Genomic DNA, 19,071 nt, shown 5'->3' with positions numbered 1-19,071 from the left:
AGGGAGCGGTCATTAACTATTTGGGGGGGGGGGGGGGGGAGGGCCGGTATTATTTCAAAGGCAAGCCCCTCTCAGGTTAACAGCCCAAAAATCTTACCCCCCCTAACATGTGAGCCCAAAAAATTGTAACCCTCCCCTGTGATAACTTTTAGCTTCCACAGCTTTCAAAATGTACCAAAAACACAAATACAGTCCGAGTATCGGTCATAATATGAAAAAATACATTTTCAGTTAGCATACCATATCGTGCCCTTTGATCGCGGCCTTTTTAAAGAAAACTTTCATGAAATGATCTGCCATTCAGTTATCCTAAAATATGATGCCGAGGTTGATTCCACTGGAAATTGCTCGAGAAAAAAACGATAAAAAAACTTAAAGCCAAACTAAAACTGCGTGCTGTTTTCAAAGCCATTTCAAAGCCAAACAAGCGATTCCGCGTGAAACCACCCCTCAACTCCAGCCAATCAGAGTGCTTTTTCACCGTGCGATTCAGCTTTGAGTATGCGATTCTATGAAGATTACCTTACACGGCTATCGTTTTTAAGCAGCGCAGTCCATGTAAATGCACCTCGTGCATTTACAGTGCTCTTGTCTGATGGTAATAAAGTTAAATTCTACGTATTTTGGTAATTCTCTCCTTGTTGGAATGCTACATCGCAGGTTAACCCTAACCTTTTGCCAGGTTTTTTCTAACAGTGGGTCAGTATTCGACGGAGAGAGGCACTATTTTGGTGAAATGCCTTCTGGCCCAAGAACACAAGACAATGACCTCGGCCGGGATTCCAGTTTGGGTCGCTCTATTACGAGTCCAAAGCACCAACCACTTGGCCACCGAACCTTCAACAGAGAAAGAAAATCTTTTCTGTTCCTTTCTGTGGATGATTTTCATCCCATCCTCGACAATTTCAAAATCATGTTGATTTGCTTTAGATATCAAGAACAGCTTTATTTAATAGAATCTTAAAATTTAAGCGTTAAAACAGGCAAGGATAGTATTACAATTGCTTTCTGCCTTTTGTTTCATGAAAGACGTCTTCTCGTTAAAAAAATAGACGCCAGTACACGTTGAAACACGTGGACTTACTCTTAGATTTACGTTATCAAAAATATCTAGTACGCTGAGAGATTTTGTGTGATTTTTCGCCGATTGAAACCATGCTGAATACAAAAAAAAACCCAGTCGACTTAAAATAAGTTACAATGGTGGAAATACTCCGTTCGCTTAAAAATTAACGTTTCTTTATGCAGCTGTACCCTTATTGATGATAAATAGAGGGAGTCGGGTAACGTGCTACATCGTTGTTGCTACCCGATTCAGACCCCGTGATGATTCATTTAGGTTACAATCGCGCAATTTGCCAGACGCAACTGATTGCATGGGAGCAAGTACAAACAGAACAGTTGTAGCCTCCCAAATGAATCATCACATGATCTGAATTGAGTGGCAACAAGGATCTAAACACGTTAGCCGAATCCGTCTACAGATCGTTTTTTTTTTCATAGACGCGCCGAAATAATCTATTTAAATTTGTCGCCTCTTAACTCGTTTGCCCACCTCAAAAATCAAGTACTCAATTTACGTCATGATGCGAAAACAAAGATGGCGAAAATCATGAATAAATACCTTTTATGCCACATTATTTAAATCATCTGTGTATTAACAAAGAGTCACCTCTATGTTGGCTATCCAATGTCCGTACAATCAAACTCCAAGTTAGTGGGGGAGGTATATAACTAGCAAAGTGGAGGCGACCCGATGAAGATTATAAACTATTGACTGGGCAAGAAGACTGGAAAATCATCAGAAAGGTGTTTATCAGAAACGATGCAGCCCTTTTCAACGTAACGCGGAAACAAAACGGGAATGTGTAACATCAACACACCAATATAGAGCAGCATGATACATTCTCTGGCAGAAACGTCTAAAAACATCGTGTTTTTGGAAAACATTTAGCGATACAAAACTCCCGCCAGCAGTTGCTAATTGTTTACGTCATCATGACGTCATAGATAACGTCAGGTTGCTTAGCAACGTCTCTGATGGTAAACTACTGGCTCAGTGACAGTCGGCTGGTTGTGTGCGGTCGAGTTGCCTTCTGCCTCTGATTGTGACTGAAAGATTCGTCCTGTCGAAAAACCTCTGATATGAAAGAATTACAATTTCAATTAACTCTAACTGGTATCAATGGTTTGTACCAAGACTCATTTTAAAATAGAAGCTCTAGGTAAGAGCAAAATGGCCAATTCTAGAGGACGAAGAAACAACGGCTGCCTTTCCTAGACAGCCGTAATGTATTTACAGTACTACACGTATTATGACGATGATCAGCATCCGTTCCTATCATGGAGTCGGTTTTCTGCAATTTCTACTGTTTGGTTCTATCCTCATTTCTTCCAACAGTCGATAGCGTTTTTACAGATTCCAGGCATATATTGTGTTACTCTCCACAGGTTCGTTGTCATTCACCGCAACCTCTGACTTACAGCACGGAGTAAAGCTCCTAACGCATAACCGAGCTAAGGTAACATGCTCAAGATTCACTTTACATCGTCTTTACAAATGCAGTCACTGTTTGATGTACAGGTCCCGCATTATCTAGGGTCATGGTCCAACTGATCATCCGTTGACGACTCTTCCTGCGTGTTTGTGTTCCTTGGTCCATCTATGTTTGTCTCAATTTGTTGCTTCAATTCCTCCATGCCAGTTCCTTCTACATGAGCTATCGCCTTAGTAACACCCAAAAAAAGATCACCCTTTTAGTAATTAAAACCCCATACAAACCTCATACAAAACCCAGACCAAACCCATACCAACCCATACCAACCCACACCAACCAAACCCGTACTAAACCCGTACCAAACTCAGACAAGACACATGCCAATCTCAATACAAAGTCCATACCAACCCATACTAAACATATACAAACCCATATCAAACTCCATAGCAAACCCATGGCAAACCCATAACAAACCCGTACCAAACCCATAGCAAACCCATACCAACCCATACCAACCCACACCAACCAAACCCGTACTAAACCCGTACCAAACTCAGACAAGACACATGCCAATCTCAATACAAAGTCCATACCAACCCATACTAAACATATACAAACCCATACCAAACCCCATAGCAAACCCATGGCAAACCCATACAACCTCCATTCCAAACCCACCACAATCCCATACCAAACCCATACAACCTACATTCCAAATCCATACCAAACCCATGCAAACCCATACCAAACCCCATGCAACCTCAATAACCAAACCCATACCAAACCCATACAAAACCCATATAAACTCCATATAAAACCTAGCAACTCCATACAAAGCCCAACATACAAAATCACAAAAACACACACAAAACCCATACCAAGTCCATACCAAGTCCATACAAACTCCATACCAAGTCCATACCAAGTCCATACAAACTCCATACCAAGTTCATACAAACTCCATACCAAGTCCATACAGACTCCATACCAAGTCCATACAGACTCCATACCAAGTCCATACAAACTCCATACAGACTCCATACCAAGTCCATACCAAGTCCATACCAAGTCCATACAAACTCCATACCAAGTCCATACCAAGTCCATACCAAGTCCATACCAATTCCATACAAACTCCATACCAAGTCCATACAAACTTTACATACCAACTTCATACAAAACCCATACTAAAACCACACAAACGCCATACAAAACCCCATACCAGGTCTATAGAAAACCCATTCAAACTCCATACAAAATCCTATACAGTACAGTCCGCTTTTCCGTCTGACTGCGCGTCGATCCAGACGCATTTTCTATACATGTCAAAACTTTTCTACAAAGAGCTTTCAACAAGGGTACATTGTTCATATGTCGAACACCAGCTCCACCATTCAACAGCGGCTTGAGTGGTTGTTCAAAGGAGAGGTGAAACTTCGTCGAACAGGAATGCAATACACAGAGAAATTATAACAAACACAAACTATGTACCTTTTCGTTCCAAAACAGTTTAAATGTGGGCAGCGACGTGACTCTTTGTTGGAACTTCAACACCTTGTAAATAAAATATGAACACTGATTTTAGAGGGTGAGAGAGAAGGACGGGACGGTATACGTTTCTTTACGTTCAGTCGCTTCGGCCAGGTTAATCACCAGCTGGGACCTTATAAGTGACTCAAGGACCACGTACTTGCCACAAGGCAAATATAGACTTCACGCCTCCTTGATTTCGAAGTAAGAGAAGGAGTTTCGTTTAACCAGCCCCAGGCTCACTGGTGAAATGTGTCTACATAAAGTACTTACTTACTTACTTACTTACCAGAAAATTCAAAGTGTCTCAGCACAACTTTAATCACCTTATTTTATTTCGTTTATTTTAATTAACCCCATCTTCAATTTTTGTGATGTGAATCAAACGTTTACAATATGCATCCACATCCCCATATATCACAAACTTTGAATGATTTAATGAAAACTTAGACAGAAATCTGTACTCATTTATAGCCCGAAGAACAGGCGTGTTAGAGACGTTCTTGAACGACGGAAAGCGAGATCCGGCAAAAGGAGTTTCTGTATTATCCCCTAATGAACGCAGACGAAATTTTTCTTCTCAAACTAAGGCAATATGAACGCTAATGAGAGTGACAAACCTTTAACTCGTCGACGTTGATCCGTGCAAACAACACTTTTCCGTTCATTCCATAACTAGCATTCAGAGAATCATATGCGTCTGAAACGGATCTGCACAAGGAACACCTGAAAACGACAAAGGTTTACACATTGTTGGTATATTGTCTCTACCTTTCTCACCTTTACGTGTTGCTTAGAAACTAAGACGCCCTGAAAAGAGAGTTCTGGTGTCTTGCGCTATCTAACATTGCATCGAGGAAATGAGTAAGGGGTTGGGTGTTCCCAACGACTTATGACAGTGATTGAAGCTTTTTGTGTTTGCCATAATGAAAGTTGAACTTACCAAGAAGCGTAAAACTTGACAACAATAAGTTTGCCTTGCTCACTCAATAATTCCTGCCAATCGTCCATTTTTGCGACATTTCTTACGCTATATACTAAAATAGAAAACACATCACACATCAGTTTAGATAATGTAGTTGACAAAGACCCGTCTCAGTTACAAGTTATAACTAAAGTAAAATTCCTTCTCAAGAAAGGAGTTGATTGGAGTGGTGTCACTTACAACGGGAAGAAAAGAGAGTGATAGGGTTTAGTTCCCAGAGAAACTGCTTGGCTGCGTCGACGAGGGGCAAGTTTAACACAAATCTGTATATTAACATGAAGTTGATGAAGGAAAATGACGTCGACGTCGAGCGTCAACCCGGCTTCGTCTGGGCAGAGCTAATGCTTGAAACTTCAGCTTCGAAAATTGGCTACGGCGGTTGTATTACCTTTATTAAGTCCTAGTGAAGTTGATAACCAGCTCAGTGAAAAATCAGAATACCTTTGCAAGAAATAGGTGTTTGGCAATCCATGCGGGGTATTTCCGTCTAATGAATGTGGTGTAAATGTTGTATGTTTCTACTAACTTGGACAGGGGGGTGGGGGGGGGGGTCGTTATGGTCGTAGATTTCTAGAGGGCCGGTACTAATATTTGGCGCAATACCCTGGGGTATAAATGTAGTGTAAAAGATCATTAAAAGGTCGCATTACACAAGCTCTGCGTAAAGTTGTTTGTCAAAGGCACATGATGGAATTCGCTCCAAAACGGTGAAATTACGGCAACTTGCTAATGTGTTTTTTATCTTGGTTATTTTACAGAACCCAAGCCAGGAGAAAAAAATGAAGAAACAACAACAAACAAAACAAAAACAGTGGATTTAAATTTCACACTAAAAAAAAAATATATAAAAAAAAGAAAAACAAATAAAAAAAAACTACAAGAGAAACAAAATATACCAAGCATGCCTTCAGTCAGTTGGTAATCTTAAATGGATGATGTAAAACGAGACTTCGTGATGATCTCTTTGCGTTTTAATCAATTTGCAGTGAAACAAAAACGAATCCTTGTCACACCAAATGCACATTTTTTAACGTTCACAAAGTTGTCGATGGATGTTACGAAGCCTCTCGATTAAAGACTTGTAATCACGTGTCCTTAGTTGAAGCGTTGCGTATGTGTTCTGTCAGCATTTTCCCGCCATGTGATTTGGCGAGTTTGTGAACCAATCAAATCGTTTTGCAGACAGAGAACACGCGAGCAGATTTTTTCTGTCGTAACACTAGTTTTAAATGACGCAGAATATGCATTCAGGTGAAATTCACTTCTCGAAATACTTGCCAAAATTACCGCCTTTCAATTCAATCAATACTCCAAGATGTTTCCTAACGTTATTGAATAGTTAGACAAAACAATAGTTTGATAAGGTATAGCGATAGAAACTTCAATGAAATGTTCTGTTACGGACGTCAACTGCACATGGCAGCCATGCAGTCCGAGGGACATCTACGAGTGCTGTTGGGCACGTATAAAGTGATTCACCAGCGTCATGTGTGTATGTTTAGGTATAAAGGGGTAACTTTACGATATATTAAGTCACGTCTTGTGACGCACGAAACAATCGAGGTCAAGTTCAGAGATTAGTATTTTCTGTTTCCATGCTGTCAAATTCGTGCCTTTCCTTCCAATAAGAGCCCCCTTTTTAATAAGCACACCCATAGCGAGAGTGACATCCAAGACATTAATTGACATAGAATAGACTCATAAGACAAATAAATTATGAGGTCTGATTTCTCATCTCTGAAGGTAAAATTGAACATCAGTGTGACCATCAGAGCTCCTATTGTTACAGTTCTTGAATTAAAGTATCTGTGTTGGTTTTCATGAAAGTACTGTACCACATTTCGATGTACATGTTCACAAAGAAATCAGCGCCTCGTGCCTAATTAGCGTCTCTTCTCCAATAGGTGCTCACACTTGGGCTACCCCGAGCACTCAATCGAATTCTTACAGTAGTTCCTTTGGTCTCAGGGGAAATATCGAAAAAAGATCGTTGTGTTTAGGTTAGGGATTAGGCTTACCGAATTTTAAGGCACGAAACGACGAATAATAATATCTCACAAAGTGATTATGGAGGCTACCGCTGCTCACAGTATTGCGGTCATTTATTGCACCCAATGGTGCAAGGTTTGCCCAGTCCTCAAAAGCTCCTGACGGTTACAACGAGGTTTTCGTTCGAGCTCGAAGTAAGCGGGAGGGGATGGTGTCTCTAGCTCGCTAAACACGTGCTCAACTTAGAACCCTATAAAACTGCTGAACCGTGTGCTAACAATGACATAACAAAGTACAAAAACTTTACCTGCGCCCTCCCCCTGGGTAAGCACACCTTGCTGATCGGTCCTCTGTACCACAAGTGCCGCACGAGGGGCCAAACCTTTAAATTAATAAATCAAAAATTTATATAAATACAGTAAATTTTATATTTATACACTGCCCCCTCCCGCCAGCCTCTGTATTAACGTCCACTTTTGCGAAGTAACAAGTTGCAAAACTGTCTTCATCCAAGCCAACCAAGTCAGTATGTTCTTCGCAAAGACTTGAAGAAAGGTTACAAAACAGTTTATATCTTTCCTTCACATTTAGTTGAAAATTTTCGTCACCATCTCTTAAGGTCTTTAGAGGACGGCTATGAGCTGTACCAAGGTGTATAACGCATGTGTACAGCCCTTGTTCTGCACATTATTCTTCGTTTCAGTTGAGACGTTTTCGTCAGCGTTCCTATCGTGGTGTCGTCGCCACTGTAATTTTAGTGGGTTTCCAAGCCATTTTTGAGCATTTGTGGTTCAAATTTATGCAAAACGTAAAGAAATCCTCATGGAATTTGCACGTGCTAAGTTCACAGTGGTCAAAAGCAGAAATTAGAGATCCACGGCAAACGGCTAGAGGTCACGTCACTTTTGAGGTTTTCGACTCGCGTTTTGAACGTCGAGAGGTAGGTTTTTACGTAAGTCATTTACCTCAAGTTTTATTGCCTTGAATGTTATTTTTTACCACGTACAAATGTTGAAATCGGATAAACCACCCGTTTTTCTACGAACCGGTTGGAAATGTTAGGCAAATAAGCAATTACCTAGCCTAGTCTTAATTCGTTTGTCAACCTATCTCCTTGCTCTACAATGCAAACAAGAGTAATACTTCGAAGAAGCAAATCTACGTGGACTAAAAAATAGCTGAACGGCTTAAACGAGTTACCGTTAGTACCCTGAACAAGCACTAGGGAGCTTGAGCAACGACAACGGCGACGCCGAGGACGACGCCTAATCAAAAATGAATTTATATTTTACCATTGGCTCTAAAAATGTGCTCAAGCTAAATTCCAAATGGAAATACGAAAAATTAGTCGTCCCCCTTTCCTCAGACTACTCAGAACGTGATCATTTACGTTGTTGTTTTGCAGAGGACAATAAAGAAATGTACAAAGATTTATAACGCACGTGCACAGCCATTGTTCTACTCATCAAATCTTTTGTTTGGTGGCGTCTCGATCCCGTCGTCGTCGTGGTTTGCTTAAGCTCCCTATTAAGAGGATAACACCTTTGTCTTTCCCTAGAATTGTCAACAACGGAAGTTTATGCAATCGGGCGTTTAAAGAAGCAAATTATCCGCCATGAAACAAAGGTAAGCTTCTGACCAAAATTAAGCGTAAGCTTAACTTAGGACTTAATCTTTTTAAAATGGATCGGTAAATTTTGTCATTATTGAGTAACGGATGGCAGGTGACGAAACAAAGGAAATACACCTATCCAAGTGAAAGATAAGAAAGTAAAAGACTGTAAAAAATAAATGGATAATGATCATCTTCCTTGCAAATAATTATGTTATAATCGTCCCGAAGTTTCAAGTAACCATATAAGCGTAAGTGTAAAACATGTGCGGGGGGAAAACTGTAAACGTGAACATCACAGGAAAGGGTCTATTAAAATTCATATTCTTACAAGGTGAATTATATAAAACACATGAATATCGGTCAGGAGAGTTTGAATGTAATCTTACTACTGTTTCACCTGCTGATTCTAAGGTACTCTCCATGTCAGAGATTCTTCTTTGCGGAAACAACGTCATGAGAACAAAGTCATCTTGGCTTAGGCTGTCATTTGATGGCAAGTGATTTTTTACTTCCCTAAGAAAACAAAACAATAATCAAACAAACAAAAAAAAGCCAATTAAAGTTAATAAATCAAATATTGATTTTTATGTCTCTCTCCTTCAGTGGTGAATTTTCATAAAGTATTAGTGAATTCGAAACTTCAACATCAACCTTCCCCAGGGCTCATTTCTGGGCAGCAGATATTTTGAACTTTCAGTTAGGTCAAATTCCCCTCCCACAGGCCAAAAATGGTGTCCAGATGCCCTACCTTACGGTCATACTAGGTGATCAAATGCCCCTACCCCCGGTACATACATGGTAATAATGAGTAATACAAAAGAGAAAAATCATCCTTGAACAGTGCACCTGCTTTGAACTTCCTGTAGGTCGCAGGTATTGTTTATAACAGAAATTGGGGGGGGGGGGGGGAATTTCACAGCGCTCTATAGATTATTTTGTCAAAAATAGTTTTCATTTCATGTAAAGTTTGTGTGAAAATTCCAGTGGACAATAATGACATTAGCTGATTAAAGGTGCTAGTTACTCACTGATATAATGTTTGAATTGTTGTGTTGTTAGGAAGACTAAGCAATAAGACCTGAAAAAAAAACAAACTAAGGTAAAAAGGGAAACAAAAATTTGTCAGCCAATCACTCACCCAGACTACAATGTTGACTGTTTGTATATTGTCAATTGATCTCTGGGTCTTGTTTAAGAGAAGAAAAACCAAACTCTTCAAGAACATGTAATCATAATCATTATAGTTTTAGATTTGACAAAATTATAACAATGTTCATTGTTGTATTCTTGGTTCTCCACTAACAAGAATGTTTAAAAGAAAATTATGTGCCTTCACACTTCATTTGATCTGGTAATCTATCAATTCTACATGTAGGTCTGAGTTATGTGATATTTTCTTTTAATTACTACACACTAACAGGTACAGTGTACATGTGCTGGTGCAGCATTTCTCATAAAATGTTGCTTAAATAAGTAAATATCATTCCATCATCAGGGCATCAACGTTTTGCTTGTCTCTCCTTCAGGAGCCATGCCACATATAAATCTTTAACAATGAAACTGTGTGACAGGATATTGACATGTGTCATACCTGACCATCGGGAATTCTTATTCTCAATTCCACCATTGGCAAATCACTATTACCACTCTGTTGACCAATAATGTCCTTGTTTGATGCTTCACCTGTGTTCTCTGTAAGTTTTGCATGTTTTGCCTGGTAGTAAGTTATATAAGAGCATTACTTTGTGCATACATTTACTTCAGGAAACCAGCTCTCTCCAGTTTGCTTTTAATACTAATAATTTGAGACATTTTTTCCTGAGTAAATATTTAACAATACACTGATGGTGTGCCAGGCAATGTATATTGGAAGGGTGTGGGATGACATGCAGGTTAAGAGCTGTTATGTTGGTAGTGTATGACCTGCATGACTAAACCATTAGTAGTGAGTGGTTAAAAAAAAATGCCTGCCCTACCAATTAATGTATCAGTGGTTTGTGAGCTGATATTGTTTTAGCTGGCATGTGGGTAGTGCATGTCATCTGATGCATTAAAATATTAAGTGGATATAGTTTTTGTTTGTCAGTCAAGTATGAGTGGCACAACATATACTGTAGTTTACTGTCTCTATAAGGCAAAACTAGCAGATCTTATCTGACCAGTGGTCCTTTGTATTAGTCCTTAAATCTTGCAAGAAGGACAACTGGACCAAAGTATTAAAGATCTTGCACTAGTTCAATAACATAAGGGAAAAGATAAAAACAGCAGCCAAAAGCCAATAGCTGACTGTTGACCATCTGTTGACCTCTTGTCAACTGATTGTTGGCCAACTGTTGCCTAACTGTGGTCAGTTAATTATACCATGGAACCCTGCCTTATGGCCACCCTGTATATATGGCCACCTCGTTATTACGGCCACTATATTTTGGCCCAAACAAAAGCTCAGTCAGTCATTTTCTTATTTAAAGGACTCCTTTAATATGGCCACCCTGCTAATATGGCCAGATTTTTGCGGCCAGTTGGTGACCTGATTAACGGGGTTACATTGTACATGATTACAACATGTATACCATATAAAGTATACAGCCCCAGTCCTGACCTCGGTGTACTTTATATTTCTCTTGTGTTTCTTTCAAAAAAGGCACTCTATCAGTGGTCATTAACTGTACAGAAAATTAGAATATTTTCTATCACTAGTAAGTCTTGATCATACCTTTTCTAACTTTTCATCTTTTTCATCCTTCATATCTTTCAACAAATTTTCCTTATGAAGTTTTTTCCGTTGCTTTTCCAGCCTGCAAAAAATAGATACAGGTTTATCAACACTTCTCGAACTCATTAATAATTCATCACGTTTGAACAAAGGAGATCATGACTGTGACCATGTTTGGATATCTGATCTTTTAAAATTAGCATAGGTTTTTACGATTTTCTTTCTCCATCTTCTCCTTAATTTAAGTTTTGATTGAGAAGATATATCAAACACTCAAGACAGTGTTTGACCAAATTTCCAAACACCTCAAAGTTCGTCAAAAATACCCTGCTACACATCATATTTTCAGCTCTCTTCTCAGTGTTTGGAAATGTGGTCAAACATGGTCTTTTGTGTTTGATATATTACTTCAATAACCCTGATGGCTGTCAATGACTGGATGTTTTACACATATTGTATGTTTGAGGTCATTATTCCATTTTATTATTTTCTGACTTGATTCTTCATGAGGTCAACATGTGAGAACAATGCACAACTTTATGAAACATCCACAAAACAATTACATTATTACATGAAAATAACTTTATAATATGACTGAATTCAGTTATGGCAGGGTTTAAGGTAGTTCCCCTGAAATTAAACTGCACATAGATTTTTGTTCAAACTTTGTCCAATGAATATTTACCAAATGAGAACTTTAATTATAAAATAAAAAAGGGGGGTGCCCATGCTCGTTAAGGAGCAGCGAGGCATTGAAAATGTCCCATTTTAGCATTATGTAATGCTTATTACAAGAACACATTCCAAGTTATTGTAAACTCTTTGTGAGCCCAGACTCATGAAAACACGCCTCAAACTACAGTCAATACTTGCGTTGGACACAAATAAACTTTTTAAGTTTGATTTTGACAGACAGCTGAATCCTTGTTAAAATATTGGAACCAAATTGCTCGCCACAGCTATCAAACTGCAAAATAGAAAAGACTACAGTGCAGCTTCTATTTTCCTTACTTAATATTCAATTTTCAACAAAGAAATCAGATCAGTCTTTTCTCATGCAAAGCTAATGATTAGTTGATTAAAACGACTGGAAAAAAATTTGGGGTGCCCGAGCTCATTAGTGAGCTATAGTCATTTTTCAACTGACAGAACTCAATATCAAGGCAAATCCGCCATGTTTTCAATGTGTGTGTGCACAAATGCATGCTAATGACGCCATAAATTATGTGCAGTAAGGATGCGCAATGCAATAGGCGAATCTTTGCTGACGTCATTGTTTACGTTTTTCCTCATAAACATACGACTTTGTGCATAGAAGGCATCACGCTAGACACAATTTTGCTAGAAAAACTTAAAGAGCTTGTGAAACTTAGTAAGTGGTGAAATTTTTGGCTCTTTGGGTGTAATATTCGAGGAGAAATTGGCTTTCAAAAACATCAAAATTTCTGTGTGGCAAAAGCGCTAATGAGCTCATACATTCTTTGTAAAATTTTGAGCTTTTAAACCCTCGTCACACAAAAAGTATTTGATACATTGCACTCAAATTCCTTGGGACAGTTAATCGTGCTGTGCCCTTTCAATATTCAGTATTAATCTCTTTGTAGCTCCATCAGAAACTGTATCACTTATGGTAATGAGGCAAATATTGTAAGCAAAGATTCTCCTATACTGGGGAATGACCTTAAGTCAACTTGGTAAGTCAAAACCTGGTAGTGATCTGACCCTTACCACTCTCCCCTCTTGTTTATTGTTACCGCACATGTTTGGGAAATGAGAAATTTAGTAGGAATTAACAAGCACAACAACGTACACATAGCATACACTTGTAACATGAGGAAAGATACAGGATGTACTGGTCACCAAACTAGGTTAGAGGAGGAATGGATGAGTCAGTCTTTTGTGCTTAAACTTATAACGATATCTAAGAAAATGACACTAGTTAAATGTACATGCGAAGGGGTTGTTGTCATACTTTGCCTCCTCAATTGCCTCCAGCCTGAGTCTTTCCTGAAACTTGTGCCTCTCATCTAGTGTTTTTTGGAATCTAGATTGCACCGGTGTGGGCTACAAAAAATAAATTAATAATGAAACGCTTGAATTGCATTGCATTGAAACAACATGCTTGATTATAGAGAGGGTCACACACCTGTTTAAATTAATACTTAGCTGTACAATTGACATTATTGCTTGAACAAATCTTCCCTCAGAATGAAATGACAAACTAGGTTGATAAGTGTTTCTATTTTATTCTCTCACAAATTTGTTATCCATGACAAAATCTATTCGCATTGCAATTGATATTCATCCTAAAACATGGCACATGAATTTCTACTAAATTAAACCATCATTGCTGGGTTGGATGGTTTGATATACATCTATAACAACTGCTTGTACATTGTATATGCCTAACTTACAGCAGGTGAAGAGCTACTTGCAAGTGAGTGCTGACTGACATCATGTGCGTCACCTTGCAGTACATCTGTAGCTACCACTTTAGTCCCTGATTGCTGCAACTTTATTGAGGTTGCTTTATTAGGATTCTGGTTTATCCTTGTAGGGTGAAATTAAAGACACAAGATGTACAAGTAATAATTGGCTATTTCAAGTGAATAATAATGTACTTTGGCAATATAGTTATAGAGATCAGATGCTTTGTATGTATGTGGTACTGTATGTAAACATGATAATTTGTGGGTTTTATGGTGGTCTAACTCTTCTCTCCACCCAAGAGTATAAAATGCATACTGCTAATTAAAGTTGAAATGGAAACCTGCTGGGGCAGGATAACCTTGTGGTGGAGTACATGTAGCATCTCATCTATGGGGAGTAGCGTTAGAATAAGCGCTAGCAGTGTGGACCATATACATAAAGTATCAATCCAGTAACTAAAAGCAGTTTGACAATGGTTCCCTTTCTGAAAATTTCATCACTCTAGCAATGGATCTATTGATCAATCGTTCAATCAGTAAATTATCACCATAATTTTTGTCCTACCTATTAAAAATGTGTAAATCTTTCAAAATAGGTATTCACCAGAAGACTTTGTAGCGCATTAATCAACTCTTACCAATCAATAGCTGGCTGAATCCCCTTGTTTTTAGTCGCAATTAAAGCAATCTCTGCGACAACAATATCATAACCTACAAGCAAAACAAACAGTATTCCCCTGTTACGTTGGACACACCTTTCAATCTTCTTGCAGGTCTTGTCTCAGAAAGCACTGTGAGACAAGTTGCATAAAACATTGCATCACGTACAGGACTAAAAAACTGAAAACAATGACCTTGTTTTAGGTGCTACAACAAAAAAGATAAATCAAATAAATATTGTAAATTAATGGTGAACATACCCATTTCTTTCATGTAGGAGAGCAAGGTAAGATCTGCCTTCACATCTTGATCAAACAAACTAGAGTCTAATCAATGAAATATCAGTAATTATAATGCATCAAATATTTCCACTTGCATGAGATTGGTCTAAACGTGTCATGTGACTGAATATGCCCCCAGCTAAAACTGGGGAGTATGGCTTGCCTGGGTGTGGTCGTACCTCTGCAGGGGGTGGTTGCACTCTTCCCAGGGGGGTGGTTGCACTCTTCCCAGAGTGGCTTAACTGCACTGGTCCACATGCAACAGCCAGCTCTGACATACATGTATGGCTCCTGGAAGTTGCAGGCACTGCAATGACCACACCCTGGGCAACAGTGCTCACTAGCCATGGGAAGCAGCCCATTTAGGGGATGGAAATCTCCAAGCCAAAACCTAGGGGGCTAATACTGTACCTGTCAACCTTACAAGGCAACTACCTAGGGAAGGAAAATCCCGATAACACACCAACCCTCCCTACTGCCTGTTCTCTCAACAGATAATATTCATGGACAAAATTAATATCCAAGGGTATTAATTTTCATGCCAAATGGAGGCTATTGTTTATTTACTACAGTACATATTATGACCGCACTCAGAAAGGTTACACCATAACATCATGATTTACGTCATGTCATGATATAAATCATTGCTTCCCAGATCATAGAAAAATCTCTATAAACAGGTGCATGTACAAGGTACGTGTACACGTAGAGCAAAATCAATAAGAAGAAAAAAAGAGACCATGTAGTCTCATTGCTTAACTGCAGCTGCCATAAGATTAAGGGACAAATGTTTCTATTTTACCTTAAAAGATATTAATTAAAAATATATGCTAGTCTGTACCTTGTAACAGAAGAGGGCTGGGGGAAAATTATCATGGAAAGGAAACCTACATGTACATGTACACTTCTTGTCAGAGGGTTGTATACTAAGCAATATACGGTGTGCAATCTTCAGTATACATGTACAGAGGTTACAATCTACAGTGCACAGTGTACATGTATAGAGGTTACAAATCCACATGTGTATACACTGTAAAATTGACATAATTTGTACAAGAGTGTGGCCTGGGCCATGAACAAGTGTCCACTGGTAATAAGAGTTGCCACTAAATGAGAGAAATATCCCTAATCAGAGGATTGTGACCGTGTATTAAATACCAGTAAATTGCTTATACTGAATAACATCTTACCTTTTTGTGTATTAAGCTTGAGCACACTGCTAGCCTGACTTGTATTTGAAGAAGCGCTGGTAGCATGACTTGTTTGATTTGATGGTAAAATACCAAGAGCTTCATCAATCAACAACTTGGCTCCATCTAGTTTTATAGAGGATGGAAGAACCAAAAAGTCACCTTCCTGAAACAAAAGCAGACAGCACTATATAATCACATTACTATATCCATACACTGCATGTAAAAAAGGTAAATGTCAGACTATATCTATATATAGTCAAATCCCACTTTACAGACACCTACTATATAAACTGCTGGATTTACCTTTATTTAGGAAATAGAAAACATGTACCATGTTTCTATCGAGTTATAGAAACACGAGTGGAAGTTTAGTTCTCCCAAACTCTCATAAGTGTTTCTATAACTCGATAGAAACACAGAGAACTATTTCTTTTAGAAAACACCGGGACGAAAAAAAGAAAAACAACTTGTTTACTTTGATCATCAAAATGTACATTCTCTTTGCTTGCACCATCATAATGTCAACAGCTCATGCTACATGTAGCTCTGTGTTTCCATTGAGTTATAGAAACACAATTTTTAAGCAATCAGCATACGTATTTTCTTAGGACTGTTTTCTACTTAATATTGCAAAAGTCTGAAAGTTTATGTGGACTTGGGTGATTCAAATTGTTCCAAGCTTTTTCAAGCATTTTCATCAAACTACTTGCATGATTTAATAAGAAGCAGTTATTTTCCCTTTTCTATTCAACAAAATAACAAAACATATACATACAAACCAACAACTACACAAGTACACATATATACATAACTATGAATGCAATTGGTGCACCTTTACTACAATCAAACATTTTGTATTTGTAGAGTTGTGACATCAGAAAGAAAAATACTTTGTAAGTTATACATGAAAATTAAACCTGCTCAAATCCTGAAAACAGCAAAAATGTCCTTGCTTGTTCCAGCTGCCAGATGACTGTGTTAAACTTTGGATTGCCTATAATTTAATTTTAACAAGAGAAAAGGTAATTGAACACTGGCTATAGATCTTTTTCAACATCAACGAAAAAGGAAAATTGATGTAATTCTGAGTCAATCATGAACAGTGAAATCAATAGTTAAAAGTACAGTGTACACTCATTTTTAAATGAGCGTACAGAGTCCATTTAAAAATTTGTCAAGGCACCACTGTGATAGGATAATTATACTGTGATGGTTCTGAAAGCCCAATTTAGTTTTGCTGACATTTTCATGCCACAGAAACCGGAGTTACATGTATTAGTACCAGCACTAATGACCTACCAGTTGGCTCATCTGATCTCTAGTGGTAAATTTTGGGAACTATCCCGGTATCCAGGCCCCCTTTTTTTAAAAAAATATATATGCAAAAAAGATGAAAACTCATTAATTCTCCTTTTCCAGTTTTTCAAAAAAAGCCCCAACTGCACTGGACACTCTTTTTTTTTTGGCATCTTCTGTGTGGACCATCCCTACACTTATTTTGAGCACCTTGGCTTATGTGTAGCCACACAAAAGTGTAAGTCCTCACTGGATCACTGATTCATCAGAGCCGATGGAGCTCATCGCAGATATTAAAGGCTCGCCAATTCTTTTGAAATCAGCTATATTTATGATGCGTGGGACTTACACATGATTTTTACAGCTGCATTTGACATACACAGAACAGACTGAAGCTCGTGTGTCGAGCTTGGGGTACCTGTGTCCGTACATGTGCGTATACATCAATAACACTGAGAACAAGATATTACTGCTATGCCAGTATAAATGGGGTTATAAGGAGAACGTTCTTTAATAGAGGCTTTCTAAAAACGCTTAGATAGCAATTTAACTTACAAATATCAAACGTTTTAACAAACTTACTTATTCGAATTTTTCTGTATTTGGGATTCACTGGATCTTTCACTATGTTGTTCACATAGACTTGTATCAAAGAAAGAGCACTTTTGGCTTGATCTGTATCGGAGACCGATCTAAGGGCCTCCTATAAAGTAACAAAAACATAAAAACTTTAACAATAATTATAATATTCATCGAAGCCCTGAGTTTTCCTCACACCGTGAAGGAGGTAAACGTACCAAAGCAGCCTCCATTACTGAGCCCGCGTTGACTGCGGTGTCTGGTAAAGAGCATGCGTTTTACCTCTTAACCCACAAGAAGAAAGAACGAGCGCAGACAAGACCAGTGTGAGAACGCTCTGTGAAAATTTTGTTTTAGTGGCGAACAAAAGCGCTTTTTTTCGTTAGAATGGTATGAATATCGTGCATCCTTGTGCCAGTATTTCTGTTTATCTGGCACAAGTTCATTCAGCCGCTGGTCGACAGATGGTATGGGAAACCGAAACTCGAAAGTGGCACAGCAGATGGGAAACTGAATTCCGACGAAAAGGTGAGACTACTCTAGTCGACTCCAGATACATGTATATTGGCCTTGAAAAACTTTGATCTTGGCTAATGGGAGAATTAGACATCAGCTTGTCATTCGAATTTACATTTATTTCTTACTGTCTTTTACCAAATGCTTACAAATCGTGCATGGATGCACTACATGTAGGGACAATTATAATAAATTTCATCATACGTGATTAATCTTGGCAAAGATATGAAAGGCATTATTTATATTGGCTTTTTTAATCATCTTGAATGCTTTAGAATCAATTGATTTCAAAAGTCAACATGTTAATGTCGTTTTCAAAAGGCCCTTTGGCCTATATATTGCCCATAAATCTTATGAAATTAAAAAGGCATATTACAACCTGTACATGTTCATGTACTTTGTGTAATTATTGCACTTGTTCTCAATTTGTATCATTACGTGATTACATAAACGAAGCTTCCTACTTTGAATATTTGTTGGCACCACTGATTAAATGCATACTTTTTACAGAAGAAGCCAAATATCACTTAAGGACATATCAGTGTACACTGTACTTCAGTCAATTATTGACTGCCTCAAGTTAGTGCATTTTCATGTTGAGGCTTTGAAAATAAACCCCTTTAAAGTATGCATTTCCTGAAAGCTTAATAAATGAAGAATTCAAATATGCTTTTTTTTAAAAAAAAAAAAAAAAAAGAACAAAAGGTTAAGAAATTTTTCATACGTGTAATGAAGCAATATTGACACCTTCCCCTTTATCAAATTTGTTACATTCCTCGACTATCAT

General features: G+C 38.2%; 1 protein-coding gene across 2 annotated transcripts; it reads right to left on the bottom strand.

The window, feature by feature from the left end:
- Positions 1-28: 28 nt before the first annotated feature.
- On the bottom strand, positions 29-18,008 carry LOC145502400 (uncharacterized). 2 transcript variants are annotated; one of them, XM_081481722.1, is made up of 17 exons: positions 17,987-18,008; positions 17,772-17,892; positions 16,811-16,887; positions 15,891-16,056; positions 14,680-14,745; positions 14,398-14,470; positions 13,745-13,880; positions 13,303-13,394; positions 11,331-11,412; positions 10,209-10,331; positions 9,646-9,797; positions 9,015-9,130; positions 7,310-7,384; positions 4,972-5,065; positions 4,649-4,754; positions 3,990-4,052; positions 29-2,727 (listed from the first exon to the last, which is right to left on the bottom strand). In XM_081481722.1, exons 1-17 carry the CDS (start codon positions 17,999-18,001, stop codon positions 2,593-2,595), a joined length of 1,692 nt encoding a protein of 563 aa, XP_081337848.1. In that variant the 5' UTR covers positions 18,002-18,008; the 3' UTR covers positions 29-2,592. The 2 variants fall into 2 exon arrangements, with proteins under 2 accessions (XP_081337848.1, XP_081337857.1); XM_081481731.1 differs by having other exon boundaries at positions 9,646-9,695.
- Positions 18,009-19,071: the final 1,063 nt, after the last annotated feature.

This window comes from Orbicella franksi, chromosome 1 (assembly GCF_964199315.1).
Source record: "Orbicella franksi chromosome 1, jaOrbFran1.1, whole genome shotgun sequence".
Classification (NCBI taxonomy): domain Eukaryota; kingdom Metazoa; phylum Cnidaria; class Anthozoa; order Scleractinia; family Merulinidae; genus Orbicella; species Orbicella franksi.
The sequence above is the reverse complement of the archived record's forward strand: the minus strand, read 5'-3'. Positions and strand labels throughout refer to the sequence as shown.